The 21,547-nt window shown below is 43.7% G+C and overlaps 1 protein-coding gene across 1 annotated transcript in view; it reads left to right on the top strand.

Moving 5' to 3' along the window:
- Positions 1-21,547, top strand: part of PTPN5 (protein tyrosine phosphatase non-receptor type 5) — a 103,763-nt gene that overhangs the window by 42,515 nt on the left and 39,701 nt on the right. The window contains exons 2-3 of the mRNA XM_074999053.1: positions 19,549-19,730; positions 20,649-20,768. Of these exons, the coding sequence (XP_074855154.1) occupies positions 19,549-19,730; positions 20,649-20,768 (302 nt within the window). The remainder of the gene's footprint in view (positions 1-19,548; positions 19,731-20,648; positions 20,769-21,547) is intronic.

The raw sequence follows: 21,547 nt of genomic DNA, 5'->3' as shown, positions 1-21,547 counted from the left end.
CCCCACCGCGGCCGCCGCCCTGTCCGGGGCTGGCTGGGGGCGGGGCGGACCGGAAGATATGCCCAGCGAGTCTCAGCTGGCTCCAGGGGTCCCTCGGCGCTCCGGCCCTCGGTGGTGGGTGGCGGGGCGATGGCGGACGGGACGGCAACGTGCAGAGCAGCTGGTAGTGCGGCGGGTGGAGCAGGCAGGGCGGGCGCTGCTGCGGCCGGCGCGGCATGGGGGTCCAGGTAGTCCACCAGGCGGTTGAAAGTCTCCATGTCGGCCCCCCATGCCTCTTGGCGCCAGGCCAGCGCCCGCTCCTGCAGGTGCAGGTGGCGTTGCTCCACCCGCAGGTGCTGCTCCACGACCTCCAGCTGCCGATGGTGGATGGCCAGCAGCTGGGGGTCCGTCGCCGTCGGCTGGTGGTGGCGCGGGGTCCGCCGTCTAGCCCACCGTGGGGCCGGTCAGTCCTCGGCCGAGGGGCTTGCCTGGAGCGATGGCCCCGGAGGGGTCTCCGGGACCACTGATGCCTCGCCGGCGCTCTCTTCCGGTCCTTCCGATGGTGCAGGTGCGGGACACAGGAGAGGAGGGGGGGAAGAAGAATGGAGACAGGCGTTAGTGTGGGCCCCGAGCCGTGGCCTTTGTCCCCCCAGCCCTGTGCTGCAGGTTCCCCATCCCCATCCCCGGGAGATGCTGCTGTGATGGATGGGGTTCAGGGGTCCCCCTGCACTGCACCCTGTCCCCTGGTGGGAGCGACTCTCACTTCACTCTGCAGGGTCTGACAGGAGAGGTTTCTTAGGCCACAGATGCCCAGTTTCTCCCAGGAGTGACAGCACCAGCTGTCAGAAGAGACAGCCCTTCCAACCCGTCCTGGGGAGAAGACCCCAAGGGGTGCCCCTCTGGGATGCAGCTTTCCCCCTCCTCAGGCTGGCTGCCTTCCAGCTCTCCCTTCCCCTAGCATCTGCCTGTGGCCCCCGCCCTCCCCCCCCAATTCCAAGCCAGCTCGGCTCCTCCCTCCTCTTTGTTCAGGGCAGAGGTGTCACCTGCCAGCTGTAGCCCCACGATCATCCTTTGCCCCGGGAGCTATTCGGCTCTTGTTGCTCATATTTAGCCTGAGTCTCCCTTTTGCACTCCCCCCACTCCATCACATGCTGCTGCTGCTGCTGTTACTGCTGCTGCTGCTGCGGGGTGTCCCACCCCCTCCTCCTGGGGGCCCCTCGAGGTTCCGCTCCCCCCTGCCCCGGGGATGGGGCATGGCACTGTCGTGCGGGGTGGGGGGGGCGGCAGGGGCTGATGCACTGCTGTGAGGGCCATGGCCCTGCTGTCCTTGGGGCCATGGCCATGTGAGCATGTGGGGGGCCCTGGACACATATCTATTACCTCCCGCCCCTCAAGCCCAGGGGTGTACACCAGAGGGGGGTACATACCTGTCGGTCCACTCCCACGGTCCGGAGATCCCCAGGGGGCGGAGGCCCGGCTGCTGCTCCGGGATGGCAGGAGGAGGATCTGCAGCCTGGATTCTGCGGAGGAGGAGCCCCCCTCCTCCTCCTCCTCCTCCTCCTGCCACGATGGCCCGGGGATGGGCTCCGGGGGGGGCCCCCGGGGTGCAGGGCTTACCTCCGGGGCGGACTCTGGCTGAAGGGCCTGCTGGGGCTCGTCGGCCGAAGTATCAAGGGTGGCCGGAGGGGAGGAGGTGTGCCGGGGGCCCAGGATGTCCCTGAGCTCCCTGTAAAAGGGGCAAGTGACGGGGGCGGCCCCAGATCGGCCGGCCGCATCCCGGGCCCGGGAGTAACCCTGCCGCAGGTCCTTCACCTTACTCCTGACGTGATCAGGAGTGCGGGCAGGGTGACCCCGGGCAGCCAGGCCGTCGGCCAGCCGAGCGAACGCATCCGCGTTCCGCCTCTTGCTCCCCATTACCTGGAGCACCTCCTCCTCGCTCCAGAGCCCCAGCAGGTCCCGCAGCTCGGCCTCCATCCAGGAGGGGCCCCGCTGCCGCCTGCCAGCCTGGCTGCCCGCCTGGCTGGGCTGGCTGCCCTGGCTCCCCTTGGGGGAGGTCCCCTGGGGGGGCTGCCGGGCGGCCATTGATGGTCCTGTGGCTGCTGAGGGACGTGCAGGCTGGCCGCGTGTCTGGGCTGCTGCCTGCATGTTCCCTCAGCTTCCTGCACAGGAAGGGTGGGGGAGGGGACCTTTAAGGAGCTGCTCCACGCTGCCACCATTGAGCTGAGGGGCTGCAGAGAGCGTCTCTCAACCCCTCAGCTGATGGCCGCCATGGAGGACCCCGCAATTTCGATGTTGCGGGACGCGCAATGACTACACGGTCCCTATTTCGACGTTGAACGTCGAAGTAGGGCGCTATTCCTATCCCCTCATGGGGTTAGCGACTTCGACGTCTCGCCGCCTAACATCAAAGTTAACTTCGAAATAGCGCCCGACGCGTGTAGCCTTGACGGGCATTATTTCGAAGTTAGTGCCGCTGCTTCGAAGTAGCGTGCATGTGTAGACACGGCTCCGGGATCCAATTTGGTTATGGATAGAGACCTCGTTAATATTTTAGTTAAATAAATTCTACTGGGAATTGTGTGGGTATGGGAAATTTTAGTTTCTCAAGTATAGCTTGAAAGACAAGTGCTACTAACAAAAAGACTGCATATTCCTGGATGAGATAGCTAACAGATTTCTTCACCAAGTAGTCACTAAACTTAGAGGTGGTTCTATTTTAGATTTGATGAGGCATCAAGGCTCCGTACAAGGATGGTTATAGAGGTCAAACTTGGTTCTAGTGATTGTGAGTGAATTTGATTTAAAGTAAATGAAAAAGTAAAGAATAGATCTGCAACTATGGTCCTTGATTTCAAAAAGGAAAACTTGCAACAATTAAGGAAAACAGGGAATGGAGAGGCTGAAGAAATAAAAAAATCTGGATGTGGAGGAGGCCTGAAATTATTTTGTCAAAGTTGCGGAAACTGTTCGAAGTCTACATCCCAATCAAAGGAAGAATTCATAGGGAAGACCAAACTGGATGAATAAACACCTTGCAGAAGTTATTAAGAGGAAGCAGAAAATCTGCAAGTTATGACCATAGGGATGGATCAGCAAGGAAAGCTCCACTCTGAGGTCGGAAAGCATAGAGAAAAAAGAGAGAACTACAGAAAGCTGAGCAGAGCAGTACCTTGGAAAGGAAGGTAAAACCAATAATCAGAGGCTGATTCAGAGTTAGTGGAGCCACGTGTTCTGCTTCATTTTTGCAGTGCCCCTGGGAATTCAGCCAAGAAAATGAGCATTCACTTTGCTCCTCCCATTATTCATCCTCTTCCTATGTAAGTAATAAGAAGTAAATAAAAATGAAGTGAGGTACCTTGATTGTTTTTGTAGTCTCTTTTTTTTTCCACCCACAGACCACTTGAAAATTACCAAGGGTCTCAGTGGACCATTTAATGATCTTTCCACATATTATTTGTACCCTTAGCTAACTATTCTAAAGTGTTTTGGATAAGAGTGCTGTATTTAAAAAACATAACATTTTCACAGTCTACCTGAATGGAGTTCTCGGAGCACAGTTTGAGAACTGCTGCTCGAGATGAAAGTTTGTACAGTAAACTCTTTCATATCCACCTGCCCTGTAACTGGGAGGGAGCCAGATATTCAAATATTCTGGACAATAGAGAGGTATACCTAGCAATGCATAACACTAAAGAAAAACAAGATTAGATATTAAGAAATGAACAAAAATGTGTGCAAGGTACTTTATTTACCAACAACAGTGGTATTGTACACTGTAAATGTATACTGTATTTTCTGTATTTATTTATATTTACTTTCAGTGTACTGAACCTAGGGAAAATGTAACTAAAATTTACTCATGGGTAAAATGCTGGTTATTTGAGAGTTCCCAATAATAGAATACCAGATATGGAAGAGTTTACTGTATTCACATTATACTGAAGTGAAAAATGTATAAAAATAAATGTATGGATGATGCATGAATGGAAAAATAAAAGTTAATTTCCTCAGAGGAAACTTATTAAATTTAAAAAAAAATTAACCAGGTAGCTTTCTTGCTATCTTTTTCTTTACAAGTTCATCAATTAAGTCATCGTAAGTAATATTTTATAAAGAGGCACTTACAATTGTCAGTATTGCTGAACTTTTCAAATTTCCCTAATTTATCATATTTTGCAAATATTTTCAACTCATTTAAAAAATAATAATGTTCACCAGAAACATTTGTAAACACATATTGTTAAAAATATTTTCAGAACAGTTTCTGCATTTGGAAAGGTTGTCTACAAAATGTCATGTATACGTGTATACAAATCAACTGGTGCTCTGGAAGCACAGACCTCATCATTTCTGATAAAATGAATGAAATGTTTCACTTCATCTTCAAAATATTTGAGTCTGCGTCCCCTCTATAGAATTCACTTAATTTCTTACTGACATCTTCAGCAATACTTCTGTCAAAAACAGGAGAAGTGAATAAAACAGTTTTCTTTAGAGACTCACCTCTACTCTGCAGTTGCATTATTATTGTGTCACAGATAACATTGATGATCTCAACCGTTATCTTCTCTTTCCCTTTTAAATGGATTTTGTTGTCTCTAGTTTCATCAAAAATAACTTTCTGGGTTGTTTGTGCTTCTCATCAGATATATCAGAAGTACCTATAGTCATTTTGAATTTTCATGACAAAACCTGTAACTGTGGCTAACAACTGTGCAGCATTCAATAAATTTGTGTCCACTGACGGCATTAATTCTTTGAAGTTAATGGTTCCACCAAATAGCAAAAACAGCAATATCAACACTTTTTCAAACTTTTCTGTCAAGGATTTTGCTTCCCTTTTGCATGGGGTTTTTCAGAATTTGATGTGGCTGTGACTAAAAAGATTTTCTTTATAACAACATAGCTCATTTTCAAAGCTAAAACTGCATCTACAGAAGCAGACCACTGGTGTCACAAATTCTTTTGACAGTGAAATGTTTTCCATTTGCCTGCTCCAAGTGTGATTGCAGCATAGTCCACTGATGTGTGGAAAAAAAACAAAAACAAAAAACCAATGTGTGTTGAACAAAGTCAAAAAAATATGTAGCTCCCTCACAAGATTCACCTGCAGCATCACAGATAAAATTTAAGGAGTGGCTGGAATGTGGTATGAATAAAACAGAGGGATTTGCATTGTTCAGTCTTGACTGTAGATTTGATATTTTCTTGCCATATTTGCAGCATTATCAAAGCTCTGCCCACCTAAATTTTTGATGTCCAAACCTAAGTTTACAATGATTTCCAAAACCGTTGTCTCTAGATGTTCAGAAGTGTGGGATTTTAGTGGGACTAAAGAAATCACTCTACAGCTTCAACATTGCCAGTTAAAAATCTGACAATTAATGCTAATCAGTCTACATGACTCACATCCGTTGTTGAATCAGCTATTACGGAATAGAACTTGGCATTCTGAGCTGCTCTGCCATTATGGTACTGAATTCATTGTACTTTTGGTGCAGTAAGATGGTCTTCCATGAGGCCCAAGACTGATTCAGAGCTCAGTGGAAGTAATGGGCAGACTGCCCTCACTTTGGAATAGGCTCTTAAGGACTAGAAATTAAAATGGGTCTGCTCAGGTTTTCAGCATTCTGGCTAGTGGTAGAAGAAGTGGGGGAGGTAATATGCCATGCAATCTGATTTATTTTCAGTACCCCTCTCTGGCAGATTGGGCTTCAGTTCTTGCTTGTGACCCGTCATGCTATAAAGATGGGCATGGGTGAATGAAACTATTTCTTCTGACTTGGCCTCTTTTTCTCCCCTCCCACCCATTCCCATATGAAATGGCAGGTGGACTGAGTGGGAGCATTTTGAAAGTGAAGTGGAGGGAGGGAGTGACTCAGCAGTTGAGCAGGGAAATGTTGAGTTGAAAGTCAGGCAGCTGGGCTCCATCACTGGCACAAGATTCCGTTCCCCAGAGATTAGGATAGCCCGTAATGGATGTGGCTGCACTGGAAAATGAGTAGTTTGTTTTTCAGCAGAGCTTATTTACAGTAGAGAAGAGGGACACAATATGGGTTTGTTTGTCCCCAGAGTGTGTACAGAACCTGACAGAGCAAAGGAAGGATGTCTTGGTGGTGAAGGCATTGAAGCCACTTAATCCTCCTCTATACTTCTGATTCTCTTTTGTAAACTGAGAAAATAATACTTCTGCTTGTGAGCTGTTTGGAGAAGAGACTGTCTTTTGCTGTGCATTTGTAGTACCGTGGGACCCTAATCCCAGTTGATGCCGCTGTTATACTAAAATTACTTTGGACGTTTCCTTACAAGTCATGCTGTTTATGGAAGGGGCTATATTAGCATGTTAGTAATTGCACAGTGCCTAGCATGTTGAGGCCCTGATCCTAACTAGGGCCTCTAGGTGCAGATGAAATACATGAATAAATTACAACACATTAAAGGACTGACAGCACAGAGACACGTATTAGAATTCTGCTTTCTGAAGTGCTCTCAACTATTGATCTAAAATCCAGTTGCCTTTTGTGGCTCCCCACTTACAAAAGATAGCAGACTGGTCAGATACAGAAAGGCCATTCTTATATTCTTACCTAATTTGCTAATGGTCCATTTACCCCTGTATCCTGTCTCTAACAGCATCCAGTGCTAGATGTTTTAGACAGGATGAACAGAACAGGGTTATTTATAAGTGATCTGTCCCCAGTCATCCTGCCCCAGTTTCTGGCAATCTGAAGCATGGGGTTACGTCTCTGACTATCTTAGCTATTAGCCATGAGCTCTTTTAGTTCTTTTTTGAACCCAGCACAGATTTGGCCTGAACAAGATCCTTTGACAGTGAGTTCCACACGTTGACTGTGTGTTATCTGAAGAACTTCCTTGTATTTCTTTTAAACCTACTGCCCATTTCACTGTGTGAACCCTAGTTCAGGTATTTGGAAAGGGACAAAGTAACACTCTTTCTTCACTTTCTCTATACCATTCATTATTTTATAGACCTCTATGATATGTCACCTTAGTCTTCCCTTTTTTAAGCTGAATAGTTTCGGTTTTTTTAACTTCTCCTTATATGGCAGGTGTACCATACTCCAATCCTCTTCATTGCCCTGCTCTGTACTTTTCCAGTCTAATGGGAGATGGGGTAACTAGAATTGCATGCAGTATTTAAAGAGTGGGTGTGCAGTGGATTTATAGAGTGCCATTATGATATTTCATACATTAGCCATCCTTTTCCTAATATTCTGTTAGCTATTTTGACCATTGCTGCACACTTAGATGCTTTCAGAGAACTATTCTCGATGACTGAGGTCTTTTTCTTGAGTGGTAACAGCTAATGTAGACCCAATAATTTTGTACATATAGTTGAGATTATGTCTTTGAATGTGCATTGTCTTACACTTAATCAAAACTTGAATTTCATTTGTCATTTTAAGTATCGGAGGGGTAGCCGTGTTAGTCTGGATCTGTAACAGCAACGAAGGGTCCTGTGGCACCTTATAGATGAACAGAAAAGTTTTGAGCATGAGTATGAGCAGCATCTGATGAAGTGAGTCTGTGCTCAGGAAAGCTCATGCTCAAAACTTTTCTGTTGGTCTATAAAGTGCCACAGGACCCTTCGTTGCTGTTGCATTTGCCATTTTGTTGCCCAGAGTTACTGATTACATAAGATCCCTTTGTGACACTTTTTGCAAATTACACTGGAGTAATTTACTATTGTTTGTACACTTTGCACCCGCACTGATCACCACCTTTTTCAGATAATTATGAACAGCAGTGGTCCCAGCAGAGATCCTTGGGGGACTCCACTATTTGCTGCTCTTCCCTGTGAAAACTGTTTATTCTTATGCTTTGTTTCCTAGTTTTTGACGATGGTGATAATGGTGTTCACTCGTTACTGAGTGTAATCCTACACTTTAATCAATTGCTGATGCATGAGAGGATTTGCTTTCTAATCCTATGACTGCCTGCTTTATTTAAGACCGATCCACCATGAATTTGTAACAGAATTAAAAAAAAAACCTAGATAAATGATGGAGGTTATATCCATGAATGGCTATTAAAACAGATCAGCAGGGATGGCGTCCCTAGCTGGGCGTGACCGGCAGAGAATGGATCATTTGATGATTGCCTGTTCTGTTCATTCTCTCTGGGGCACCTGGCATTGCCTCCTGTCAGAACAGAGAAGATAACTGTGCTAGATGCACCTTTGGGATCATCCAATAAGCCTGCTCTCATGTTTTTATGTTGTTTGTGTGTTCTTGTTTGACAGTCTTCCTGCTTAGTACTTTAAAAATGTGCTGTTAGTGCTTGTATCTCTTGGTAGTCTTCAGAGTCTTTTGTGGCCTAAGACTTTTTTACATGTGACTTGCCAGAGTTTGTTCCTTTCCATTTTCCTCAGTAGGATTTTACTTCTAATTTTTAAAATGTTTCTTTTTTTTTCTCCAGCTGTTTAGCTGTGATGATATTTTGTGGGGGTTCTTACTGTTCTTTTTATTATTATTTGGAGTATACATTTAGTTTGAGCCTCAGTTGTAGTCTTTAAAAAAAAAAAACTCCCTGCAGTTTGTGAGTGTTTCGTAATTGCATCTGTTCCTTTTATTTTCTGTTTTAACTAGCCACCTCAGTTTTGGATAAGTACCCTTTTGGAAGTCAAATGATAATGTACTAGGTTTCTTTGATATTTCCCCTCTACAAAGATGTTAAATTTAATTACATTGTAATTGTTAGTATGAAACTGTTCAGCTGTATTTACCTCTTAGACCAGATTCAGTACAACACTTAGGACTAAGTCAAAATTGCCTCTCTCCTTATGGGTTCTACAATTAGAGAGATGAGGAAAAGATGGGACAGAGCAGAAGGAGATGGGGAGAACTTAAGTAGATAGGTGAAAGATGGCAAGAGACAGCCTAAAACATGTAAAAGTTAGGGAGAAAACATGCCACCAGCAGATGTTGTGACTTATTCTTTATATTCCGTGTGGAGCTAAGTCATGTACAAGTCTTCTCCATTTCACTCTGCCTGGGGACAGAACTTCTAGCTGATCCCAGGAGTACCCTAGTTGTTGTCATTCAGCCTCAGTAGATCTTCTCCATGTTGTTTGAGATCTTTCCCATGTGCATTTTCCTTGCAGGTTCCATTTGAGAGCTTGACAGGCTGTGTTGGATGATGGCTTTCTGAGAGTGTGGCCTAGCCACCCCCACTTTCTTCTCTTGATTTGAACGTCATGTGGGTCTTGTACTGCTCTGTTCAAAAGCTCCTCATTTGTGACCAATTCTTGCCATATGATGTGAAGGATGTACCTCAGGCATCTGTTTATGAATGTCTGTAGCTTGTGATTTGAAGACATTTTAGGACACTATCAGGTCTCGCATCCATACAAGAGGACACTCTTCACATTTGTATTGAAGATCGGTAGTTTAGTCTTCACAGATATTATTTATGAACTCCATATGGGACAAAGAGTCTTGAATGCAGCTGTCGTTTTCCCTATGCTGGCATAGATATCCTTGTCTGTTCCTCCATCTCTGCCCCAATACTCCCTGACTAGATGAACTGCTTCACATCTTCCAGATCATCCCCTCCCAGTGTGATGGTGGTGATGTTGGACTGGTTGATCCTCATTGTCTTGGTCTTTTCCTTGTTAATGCTCAGTGTAGTCCATTGAGGCAGTTTTGTCTAGTGTTGTGACCTTCCATGCATTCATGCCAATATGAAAGGAGGGCAATACCATCAGCAAAATCAGTGTTCTCTAGCTGTTTGAGAAGCATCTGCTGAATGCCCCGTTGGTGACCATCTGTTGTACCGCTCATAATCCAGTCCATTTTGCTCAAGAACGGGAAAGGTGACAAGAAGCACCCTTGTCACACTCCTGAGCGTATTCTGAAGGATTCTGTCAAGACACTGTTGTGAGCAGCTTGACATGTTGAGGGTTTGTATGTTGAACGGATCAGGTTAATAATTTTGATGTTATGGCTATTTTCAAATTTAAATTTCTTTGTTAATCTCTTGATTTTCAGAAAAAAAGATATGGTTTTTGGCCATCTTCTTTCTGCCTCGTTGCTCATCTGATGTATTCCATGCCCTGTTCCATTCTCTTGAGGGGAATTTACTTCTGTGGTATAGAGAGCTACAGCAATTTGTACAAACTTGCTCTGGGTTGCATTTCCCATTGAAAGCCCACACTCCTTGTAATCTCATTGGAACTCCTGCAGAATGAAAGGCTTTGTTAAAATGTAAGGGTTTCTTATTACTATTTTATTTTTTCAGGTTGCTTTAGATGTTTTTAAATAGCTTCAGATTGTTCAGTGACTTCCTTCTGTATGATTTACTTGGAAAAGATCCCATTTATTTGATTCTTGCTTTAGTTTCTTTTGGTGTTTTCTTTCTTTGCTAGTAATTAGAGATGGCTTTCAACAGCAGCCCCACATTTTAGCACGCCTAACCTAGAGTGATGTATCAAAACCTGATCTTTGTGCCTGTCACTGTTCACTGATAACATCCACTTCCCTACATTATAATTTCTACATCTACCTAGACTTTACTTGCCATCCCCACTACTTCACCTCTTCCATGGCCTGCAAATTATGCTGTGGACAAGCACCTACCAAGGTAAGTTTGGATGAAGCTGAGTCTCAGTCACTTAGCTTCATCTAAACTGCCACTTAGTGTAGCTTAATGGTAAGGATGACCATTTGAAGGGCAAGCACAGGAACGTCTGGGTTGTCATCTACCATGCCAGCATCTGGCCAAGCATTGGAAGTTTTCATTTTTAGAGCTAAAAAGCATTTGGGGGAAGGAGCAGGGCGTTCCTTATGGTGTGTGGCGGGGGAAGGGGAGGATGAGATAGATATTGCTTCAAAAATAGATTGAAAAAAGTAAATAAGTACTTTCTATTTATAAGGGTATTTAAGTAAGATCCTGTATTGCGGGTGCAGTGGATCGTACAATCTCAGAGCTGCAGAATTGCGTTCAAAGTCTGAACTTTCATTTTAGAAGGTAAAATCTTTCTAACCCTTTCTGATGGCATAAATAGCATGGGAAAGGGGAACCAAATCTAAGCATGATTTTAGTTAGACCACTTATCATGGGTGTGGCCAAGTTTCCTGTGGTCCCATACATTTTGTTGCCAGTGCCCAGTTGTGGCTCTCAGTGCTCTGTGCTGATATGTAGTTCTAATTTACCCCTTAATGTCTTCTAAGTGCCCAGTAAGCAGTGGAAGTGCTTGTAATACTGCTAGACAATATTGAATTCCTGTGGTCTGACAAATTCTCTCATCCAGCACTAGTTGGGTCCTACGGGTGCCATATGAGAGAGGTTCAACCTGTAGTATTGAAAATCTCAAGTCTTCCCTGTGCAACTATCAAAACCTCTAGGTTTCTCCCACCTCCAACTTCTAAGATGCATTAGGTGTTTGCAGTGCAAAAATACACAGTATATTGAAAATTGAAAATGTGAAGATAGTGCAAATGAAACTGAATTTAGTGTCAAAACAAATATCCCACAGGGAACTCAGCAGCACCTTTGAAAATCAACTCCCTGATAATACAGACTGATTCCTTTCCTTTTCTTTCTCTTCATCTTCAACTGAGACAATAATGAATGCTGCTCCAGCCTCTTGTTTGCCATATTTTATTTCTCCTTTAAAGCCCCTCTTCCCACCTTTATTTTAGTTTGCAGTTAAAGTTATAATTTGCACAAAGGAGTCTTGGCTTTCAGTTAAATAGCAGACTTGGCTTAAGAATCGCTTTGATGACTTAGTGTGAAGTGATGCACAAACTGGGACATATGGATTTATCCAAGTTGTTTCCGTTGTTTGAACAGAGCTGTCTGATGTCTTCTGAAGTGGCTTTCTGGATGCTTTCACATGACAGATTACAGGCTTACCAAGCACGTGATTTTGGTTCCTGTGTATGCTAAAATTTGGACTTGCTCCAAAGAGGATTTGAAATGTTGAGTCAAGAGTTCATTTGAATCAAAGTAAATCCTCCCCCACTGTAAGTCTTGCTCTAACTCTTGGAGTCTGGGAGGCTCATTTACTTTATATAGTCATTTTGTCTTCTGACACAGATTCTTTTCAGAACTTTTGTGTCTCTTGGCCAATATTTTATCCAGCTCCTTGAACATGTTGGACTGCTCTAAACACAGCAGATCCAGAAGATGCAGTAGTACCCTCTGGCCTGTTAATATAGAGAAGATGTGGAAATAGCTTGAGAAACCAGAGGTCAGTTGTCCCCATCAAGACCAGAGCAGGGATCAGACAGTGCCACTGTGATTTTCAGTGTTGCCTATTAGATCTTGAATCAATGAACAAGCATCACTGACAGGGATGAGTGGTGATGAGTGACACGTAGGACCACTGGCCACTTGACCCCTCTCTTCCCAGCCCAGGCAAAGACCAAGACAACCCATGCGCCATGCAGAGATGCGCATGTTGGCACCAGCAGCCGGTTGCTTTGAGCAGTGTACTGGGCCATGGCAGGAAGGGAACCTGCCTGAGGGTCCCGCTGGGCTGCTGGCAAGGAGCTGCCTACTACAGCAGGTGCCTCCCAGTCAAAGCCTGCATCTGGCACCCCATTGCATCTCTCCCACCCAAACTGCTCGCCTGGTCACAGCTCCCTTCCAGACCTTGCACCCCCTTCTATGCTGCTCTTCCAGATCAGAATCCTCTCCTGCACCAATACCTCCTCTCAGACCCTGCACACTCTCCTGCACACTGATTTCCTGGCACAGCTCACAATCCCCTCCTTCACACAAACTCCCTCCCAGACCCCAAGGCCCTACCCCAAGTTCCCTTTTGTGATTCCAGCCAGGCTGAGCAGCAGGGGAAAAGCCTCCAGGAAGAGCATCTTGGTCCTTCCATTCTTCATGCCAAAGGGAAGGGAAGCATTGGTGGCAACAGAAGTGCATGGAGCCACTTTTTCCCCCAGCCAGGCAGAGCCTGTCGGCCAGATATGCCTGACTCTGGCCGGTGAGGTTTAGTGCTCTGCATCCTGACCCCACAGCCGGCTGGATGCTATGGGAGTGCCCCAAGATGTGGGGGACCGAATCCAGGCAAACCAGCCCATGGGCCATAGATTTCCCTCCCCTGCAGTGGATTTGAGTAATGTGTAATGATTGTGTGTACCTCTTCACATTTTTATTAGTATAGTCCATTTTATCCCACCATTAGAAACGCTGGAGGTGGGGGAGGGTTGCTGGAGACGGGATCTTTATTTCTAAAATAAATGGTAAATCTGATTATAAATGGGGCATAGTAATCTCTTGAGCATTAGCATCCATCCACTGGAGAAGGCACAGGGTTCCTGATGAAATGGGAACTACAACACGTGTCTCTGGAGGATTTGTGTTTCGTCCACTGAAACCATTAATGTAAAAGGTGAACGTCAGACCCTGGGAGTTCCCTGCTGATTTATGCAAACTGTACATCTGAAACACTTACCTCCTGAATCATAGCACATAGTTTTTTTACTCAGAACCATCATTATCTCTTTCACTCATTACTACAGCTGCCCTTTAGCATGTAGTCAGGATTCTAGTACTCTAACACTGCCTAACGCGATTCTTATTTCTGTTGTCTTGACTCTCATCTTATCTATCTACATATACACTCAGGGAGAGCACCACAAATACAGGAGGCCTAATAAAGGCAGAGTGATAGCTCAGGGGTGAGAGTATTGGCTTTGTAAACCCAGGGTTGTGAGCTCAATCCTTGAGGGGACCATTCAGGGGTCTGGGGCAAATGTATTTAAAGAAAAAAAATTGTTCTGGGAGGGTGATAGGTCCTGCTGTGAGTTCAGGGGAGTGAACTCAATGACCTTTCAGAGTTTCTTCCAGCTCTATGAGATAGATATATCTCCATGTCTTAATAATGAAATTCTCCAGGTACTGTGTAGGTCAGTTTATGCCCTAAACCCATACACAGTACCTGGAGAATTTGAATCCTGCCCTGAAATACAGGTTTGGATGCCCTTGCCGTGTCTAGTCACCATGCATTAACCACAACACAATGAAGGATGAACAAACAACAACAGATTTATTTAATTAAGAACAAACAATAAACTGGTAATTAGAATTCCAGTTGTCAACATATATATAAACTGTATACAGGTAAGTATGTTTTCCCTCTCCTCCTCCCCACTCCCTGTGGCAGTCCTGAAGGTTGATGGAACAACTCAGGTCTAAGTCTGGTCACCGCAGGGAGAAAAACAGAATGAATGACAGTCAGAAACAACAGTGTCTGGGGCTAGGTAGAGTCTAAGTCTGCTTCTTTCTTCAGTTCTTCTTTTCTTGAAGCAATGTCCTGTGTGGAGAAATGCTTAAGAAGAAATGACTGGTATTTGTGTGCGTTTGACTGACTGTTTCCTCACTTCTATTCAACTAAAAGTAAATGGGGGTTACACTGGCCTACAAGACCTGACACTGTGTAACTGCTTGCCTTAGCTACCAGATTCCACTGACCTACGAAGCCTCAGAGTGTATCGGTGTTGTCCTAGCCACCAGGGGCTTCCTCTGCGTCTCCTGCTTGCACTGCTGACGGGGGCATCAGAGAGTGAGAGCCCTGAGGTGATTGCTCCAACCTCTTTTATAGGCTCTTATCTCCAGACAGAGTCTGGTCAGGAGACACAACTTTTTCCCGCTTTTGGTTTCCCACCCTTTTCTGAGGGGAGAAGGTGACTCAGTGCCAGCGGCCATCTTCCAAGATGGGGCCTGACACGGAATCCATGTTAGAAATAAAAAACAAGAAGGAGTCTCCCTCAAACCAGAATCCAAGTTGAAAATAAAATGAAATCCAATTAAAACCATACTCCATATTCACCCTAACACAATGCTTCACCTATTTAGCTATTTCAGATTGCCTTGCCAGCATAGGACTGCTTGTATTGATGTTAGGCTGGGATCCAAAAATGAATTTTCTGCCTGGGAACTTTGGCAGGGAGCAAAGTCATACGGTGTCTGAACGACAACCTAGGGGAACCAGGAATCCAGGATGATTATTGGAGTGCCACCAAAAACAGCCAAATGAAAACAGTCGGTTTAATAGAATATCTTTTAGTAACATTGCATATAAAAAGTTACATCAGAAGAGCAATCAGATTTCAAAGTTAGGCATCTTAGTTAGGTGATGCCACAGTTAAGTTGACTGTGTAATCTTAATTATCTTTTTGTATGCTTGCATTGTAATAGTCATGTGGGTTGTCTTTGGCAGAGCCAGCTGTCTCAAGTCCTACTGAAATACCTGAATACCAACATCCTTTCTTTTCTTGTAACTCTCTGTCTCATTCACTGTTATTTCTGCTCACTGGATGAGGCACAGAACAAATGGAATGAGGCCGTGTAATTAAAGCCTGTCATCACTTGGTCAACACACAGATTTGCACTGGATTAATTAAAAGTGTGTTTTAAAATAATATAGTTAAATCAGCACAAATCTTTGCATGGACACTTAACATTGACTTATGTAGGTTTATTTGCATTTGATAAACTTTTTCAAAACTGATTTTAATTAGCATCAGGTAACTTCTTAATTCTGAAATTTCCCAACATCTGCGTTCTTGACTTTAAAATCCTAATGTTACATTTTGTATGGAATTCCCTCTGCTTTTATATAGAAAATTGAAAATAAAAATATCCATTCTGTGATACCATATTGATTCCCTAAATCTGTCTGCACTAGAGCATAAAGTCAATTTTAAAGCAGTTAGGTTGATTTTAAAATGTACCTGTTCTCTACAAATATAATTAGGACAATTTTAGGGGGTCCTAAAATCAACCTTTCCACTGCAGCTTTTTCACGAGGAGTAATGCCAAATTCTAAATTGTAGTAGATTAATACTGATTGTAGTAGATTGTAATTAGTGTAGACACAGCATAATTTAATTCAAGTTTGTTGGTCTCCAGAAGTATCCCACAGTGCTCCTAGTGTGTCCACTCTGACCATCATTTTCATCTCTGCTGCTCTCCAGGTAAGCAGAAAGTAGGAAACAAGAAGCAGGAATAAGCCTGGGTTCTCTAGCTGCCTTCTACACCATGCAGCTGCCAGGCTCGCTGGCTGCCCTGCACCACAGGGCTGCCAGGTCAAAATGAAATGAATCAAAATAACACTGTCAAAGTGAAGCATTTCAACAATACCAAACAACTTCTTAGTAGCTCCAGTTTGAAGCTTTTCAGATTTTTATTTTTGAATTTTACATTCTTCAGGACTGGCTTGCTAGCCTTATAATGGCATATGCCAGGGGCAGTCTGTAGAAAAGTGGCGCAAAAATAAATTTGGCAGTTTATTTTCAATGTAAGCAGGGAGTGAGGGCAACGCACTCTGGGATGATGATATCAGACGTACAACCGTTTGCATTACCTTTTTTTCCTTGTAACAAACTGGCACAGAAACCCAGAATGCTACAGGGTGCAGGAACTGTGGGATAGGTACCCACAATGCACTGCTGACACAGTTGCACTTAGCAAAGGTAATGGGGACACATTATGTCAACTTTCTAAACATGGACACTCACCATCAATTTTATAAAATCAAGTGGTATTAAGTCGACTTTAATCAATTCAACTTTATTTCCTAGTGTAGACACAGCCTTACTCATCACCAGGGTTTGAGCCTAGAACTTCTATGTGCACAGCACAGACCTCTACCTCTTGAGGTGTGAGGAAGGGAAGAGACCTAATTACACTATTATCTTTCATATGTCTGACTTCTAGAGGGGGGAAGTAACACACCATCAGTTGTTTACACAGCTATTGCTCGACAGCAGTGGAATACTAGGTGTCAGGATTTTTGTGTTCTTTTTGTGTTCTCCTGGATAGCACAGCCAAGCACATGGTTTTGAGATGTTCATTCTGATAGGCAGCGCAGCTAAATGAATGTAAGTCGTGTCTGCCATATTGCAAGCTGGATCTGTTCCTACTGTGCTGGTAGTGTCCTTGTGCAATTCTTCAGCTGTTTCTTCTGTGAAAGGGGGAAAGGTGTTCTGCTGCAGCTGTGCCTATGCTCTCTGAAGCTCTGGCCAAGTAACTTCCATGTTGGAGGCAAATTATGATCTGGGAGCAGACTGACTGCAGTTGGCGTGCAGAAAGGTCAGTGGGGTCTCGGACCAGTGCTTGGTACATATGAATGGGCATGGAGACCAGCGCCATGCTAAGAGTAAATGAATTTTTTTGAGATTTTTCGGTCCAAGCTGTAATAAATTGTACTGACTGGGTGCAAATGGAAAATTTCAGAAGTTTATAATTCAGCTGCATCTGAATACACTGTCACTGGGAAAGCAGACATCACATCTCTCATTTTAGGATTACTCCTACCAAATTTGAAGTTCCTGTTTTAAACCAGAAAGAAATTAGAACTCCTCAACAAGTGGTAGAGAAAATTATGTACTGTTGGCAAAGCTATTTCTTTTTCTATAACCATGTCCTGGGAAATGAGTGTGCTGTTTGTTTTTGCTGAAATTAAATTAAAAAATCAGCCTAAAGTCGAGAGCAAGTATGGAGAATTTCAACCTAAACTGTTGAAGTTTGGCAAGTTATAGGTAGCTGAAGACAGGCTTGTTGTAGTAGCATTTTAGATAACCTTGATTCTCAATTCTGTTATTAGCTCTGCATACAGTGGGATTTGACTCTGCACTGCTGTTCACTCAAAGAAACTTTTCTTAGGCCTAGCTGTATGTAGAAGTTACACTGGTAGAATTCATTGTGATGTAAGTCAACCAATGTCAGTTGTGTGTGTGCACACTGCTGTGTGTTCTGTTCTATGCTGCTTCCTTTTGTCCACTGCACTGCATTTGCAGAAGTGTGTTGTACTGTGGGGTACCAAGCAGTTCTTTTAGGCTCTGTGCATTCCAGGTGATTTTTCACAGTGGATCGTGGGATACCAACTGACACATGAAGGACTTTTGGGACTAGGGGTCTAGTTTCCATGATGTCTCCGACAGTATCTACAAAAAATTATCTAGCACTCCTTTGCCTGTGACATTTTCAACCTGCTGTCTGCCAGCGTGTTGGAAACATAGGTGAAATCAATGGGTGTTTGATTGAAGTGAGAAATACAAGGCTGTCACTGTCAGGTGTGGAGCGCTCCTTGCAAGGTACTGAGCATCTTAATGCCAAGTGAAGTCAGTGATTCATTAAGGGTGCTGAGAACCAGATAGGAAGTTGTCAGCACCTCCCTAACTCTTACTGCTTTCGATGGGAGTTATAATACCTTTTGATCTGGGCTCATCTCTTATTCTCTCAAACAGGGGCACTGTAAGATCCCCACTGTCCTTCAATAGGCAGAAAACAGCCAGATAATGGAGGTTAAGGGCTTCTCTACACTGCCAGACAGATCGACAGGCAGCAATCGATCCAGTGGGAATTGATTTATCACTTCTAATATAGATGCAACATATCATCTGCCAAGTGCTTTTCCATCAACTCTGGTACTCCACCAAAACAAGAAGGCCAAGTGAACAGTCAACAGGAGAGCCTCAGCTGTCAATTTACTACAGTGACAGGCGGTAAGTAGATCTAAGTACACTGACTTCAGCCATTTTATTTGCATAACTGAAGTTGCGTAACTTAGACTGAAGGCCTCCAGCAGTGTAGACCAGGCCTAAGAAGCTAACATGACTCTGCCCATCCTCACAGGATTCTCTTTAGAGAAGGGAGCTAACATGCTTCTGTAAAGTCTAATCTACTGTGTTTAAGGTCCTCAACTGACGTCAATCTACTATTTTGTTTCGTGGAGTTGTGGCCAGTGTATACCAGCTGAGGATCTGTCCCAAAGTTTACAATTTTTGACCTTTAGAAAAATAAATGACTGATCATGCACTCTGAAGAAATCTTGCCTCAACAAACCATGGTAATCCTTTGTGGCCATTATCCTATGCTATATACTTTGTTTAGGATTTGTTGCCATCTATGGTCTTGGTCAAAAGGCAATCTCTGGGCTTGCTCTTCATCTGATGTACACAAGTATAAATTAGGAGTAATTTCATTGAAGTTAATGGGCACTGCACCAGTAGTAGTCAGCTGCCAGAGCACATTCAGACCAGTTGATTAGTTTTACTACATTAATGCCTAGAGACCGTGACCAAGATCAAGGCCTGCACTATGCTAGAAGCTCTACAAACATAAAATAAGCGATTGCTTCTCTCCTGAGATCTTGCAGTTTAAATACTCAATACTGGCCATGGGTAAGAGAGGAAACAGGCAGAGAGAGATTAAATGATTTGCCCAGCATCATACAGTTGGTGAATGGCTAGAGCCAGGGACCAAACCCAGGACTCCTTGGGGAAAAAAGAAGGGAAAAGAAAGATGCAGCAATGTAAATGAGAATTTATTAACAACAAAGCCCCAGGTTCTGTTACTACAGAAATAAAAGAAAAATAATTTATCCACCCACGCTTACTTTTCTGACGAAGGTAGTTGAATACTGCTGTACTAATAGAGTGTGACGCTTGAATCTCGAGCTGCACTTACTGATGCAGAACTGAGAGGTAACCAACATCTTTACAAAAATAATATTCCTTCCAGCCTCTGCGGTGGCTGCAGAGTTAGCTGCTTTTCATTCCCTCCCTGTGTAATTTGCATTTGAAGGTCTCTCCAAGTCAGCAGTGATGGAGTCCGTTGATGAAGCTGATGGACATCAAGGACAGCAAAGTGGGAAGGAACAATCCCAGAAAGCCTCACCGAGGACTCTGCAGCAGGGCTGGGCTGCCTGGTGGAATGGATTACCTACAGGAGTCAGTGTGTATTTGTTTGCCCTCTTGCAGATATTGGTAAGGCAGTAGCATGCTTTATGACTAGCTCAAAATGAAACCCTTATTTTTAAAATTGTTCAGGTTGTTAGATTTCTTTTTCTGTCATGTATTGTCAGGGTTAGACCAGTTGGTGTCAATTGGCATCGCTGCATTGCCAGTGCTGCGCTCATCATTACCACAGTTACAGGCCATCACCCCCTGTAACCATCCTTCTGCAAACATCCTTTTGCCAAACTAGCCTTGCCAAACACAGCCAGCTGCTACACCAAACATCCTTAATGCTGAGGAAGAAGGGTGTGGTTAAGGGTGTGGACGGGATGGGGATGATGGAGGCAGTGTTAAAATTGTTGGTATCTGATATGGTAATAGTAAGGTATGTGTCTCTGTGGAAGAGTGAAGAGTACATATGTTTAAGTGACTTAACACTTCATTTTCTTGCTTTCCCAGGGTCAGTGCCAGCTGTTTTGCACTTAGGAATCATAATTGCTTGAAATGAATTTTTTGCAAATTAACATATCTATATGCATATGTGTGTTTCTCTCCACATATAGCTGTAACTTGAGATGTTTATATGAGTTCTGTTGTAGTGTGCTGTGCATGTTGTGTATTCCAATACCCTTCCATTAAAAAATCAAGACTCAAATGCTGTCTCTCTTTATAAATTCTCTTAGTCAGATTTCTGCTGGTGTAAATCAGACCCTCTCTGTTGAGCTCAAGGGAACTACTCTGCTTGACACCAGCTGAGCATCTGGTTCTTCAGTTTTTTTTATTCTGGCTAAGATGCAGCATAGAAAATACCTGACTTTTTAAAGTGAAAATGATGATCAGCATAAAATCAATGAGAACTAAATTAGTTAATTATGCAGTCTTGAAATTAAAAATGAATGTTTGTCTAATGAGGAATGCTTATTATGTATTATCTGTTTGATTGCACAGCTTTTCTGCATGATGTTATGGTACAGTGGTTTCGGGACAATTCCAACAGCTCAGAATGCCTTTGACTTACTGTCATACTTGCTAAAACCATTTGAAAAGTTCATCTCCGGTCCAGGAGAGGTAAGTTTTCTTGTTCCTCTCTATTTAAGTGCAAGGTTAGAGTTAGTAATCTTGAGTAATAATTCTTATATCTTCTTGGATTAAATGTATACAAGATATATAGTGCATAACAGCAGGATGATTACCCTACTGTATTTCTGATGTGGAATGGAGAAGAATTTTCCCTGTAAACAGATATATATAGCAGTAGTCTTTAAGAATCCCAGGCCAAATCTATTTGGCCCTGTTATTAAATCAGAATGGCTGACCTTTGCACTTGCCTTACCTAGGGGTAAAAAACTACATAAGAAGCACGTCAGTGCAAAATCAGGTCTATATTGTTTACTTCACCATAAATGAAGGGTTAGCATTCAATTTATGAAGACAAAAAAGTTTAGATTCTGCAGAAGCTGATGTATCCTCACAAGACTCACCAGAACAGTTTACTAGCTCAATTCCAGCCTTCATTTAGAAACAGCACAGTGGGTCAGATTCTAGCCTCAGTTACACCCAGGCATCCCCCCACTGGAAAAAGATTTAATTAGAAATGTATTTTAAATTATTAGCTGCATGATCACTAAAAGTAATTATCCTGATTTTTAGCAAGTTTTAGACTATGTGTACATTAGAAAAATTTGCACTGGCGTAACAATATCTGTGAATTTTCCCCAGTGCAAAGCCCTAGTATATGACACTACTCTAACACATGGTTTACATTATCAAAACAAAAAGCAGTCAAGTAGCACTTTAAAAACTAGCAAAATAGTTTATTAGGTGAGCTTTCGTGGGACAGACCCACT

The sequence above is a fragment of the Carettochelys insculpta genome, chromosome 6, assembly GCF_033958435.1.
Source record: "Carettochelys insculpta isolate YL-2023 chromosome 6, ASM3395843v1, whole genome shotgun sequence".
In the NCBI taxonomy this organism is placed as follows: Eukaryota; Metazoa; Chordata; order Testudines; family Carettochelyidae; genus Carettochelys; species Carettochelys insculpta.
Note: the sequence above shows the minus strand (reverse complement) of the source record. Positions and strands in the feature narration are given on the sequence as shown.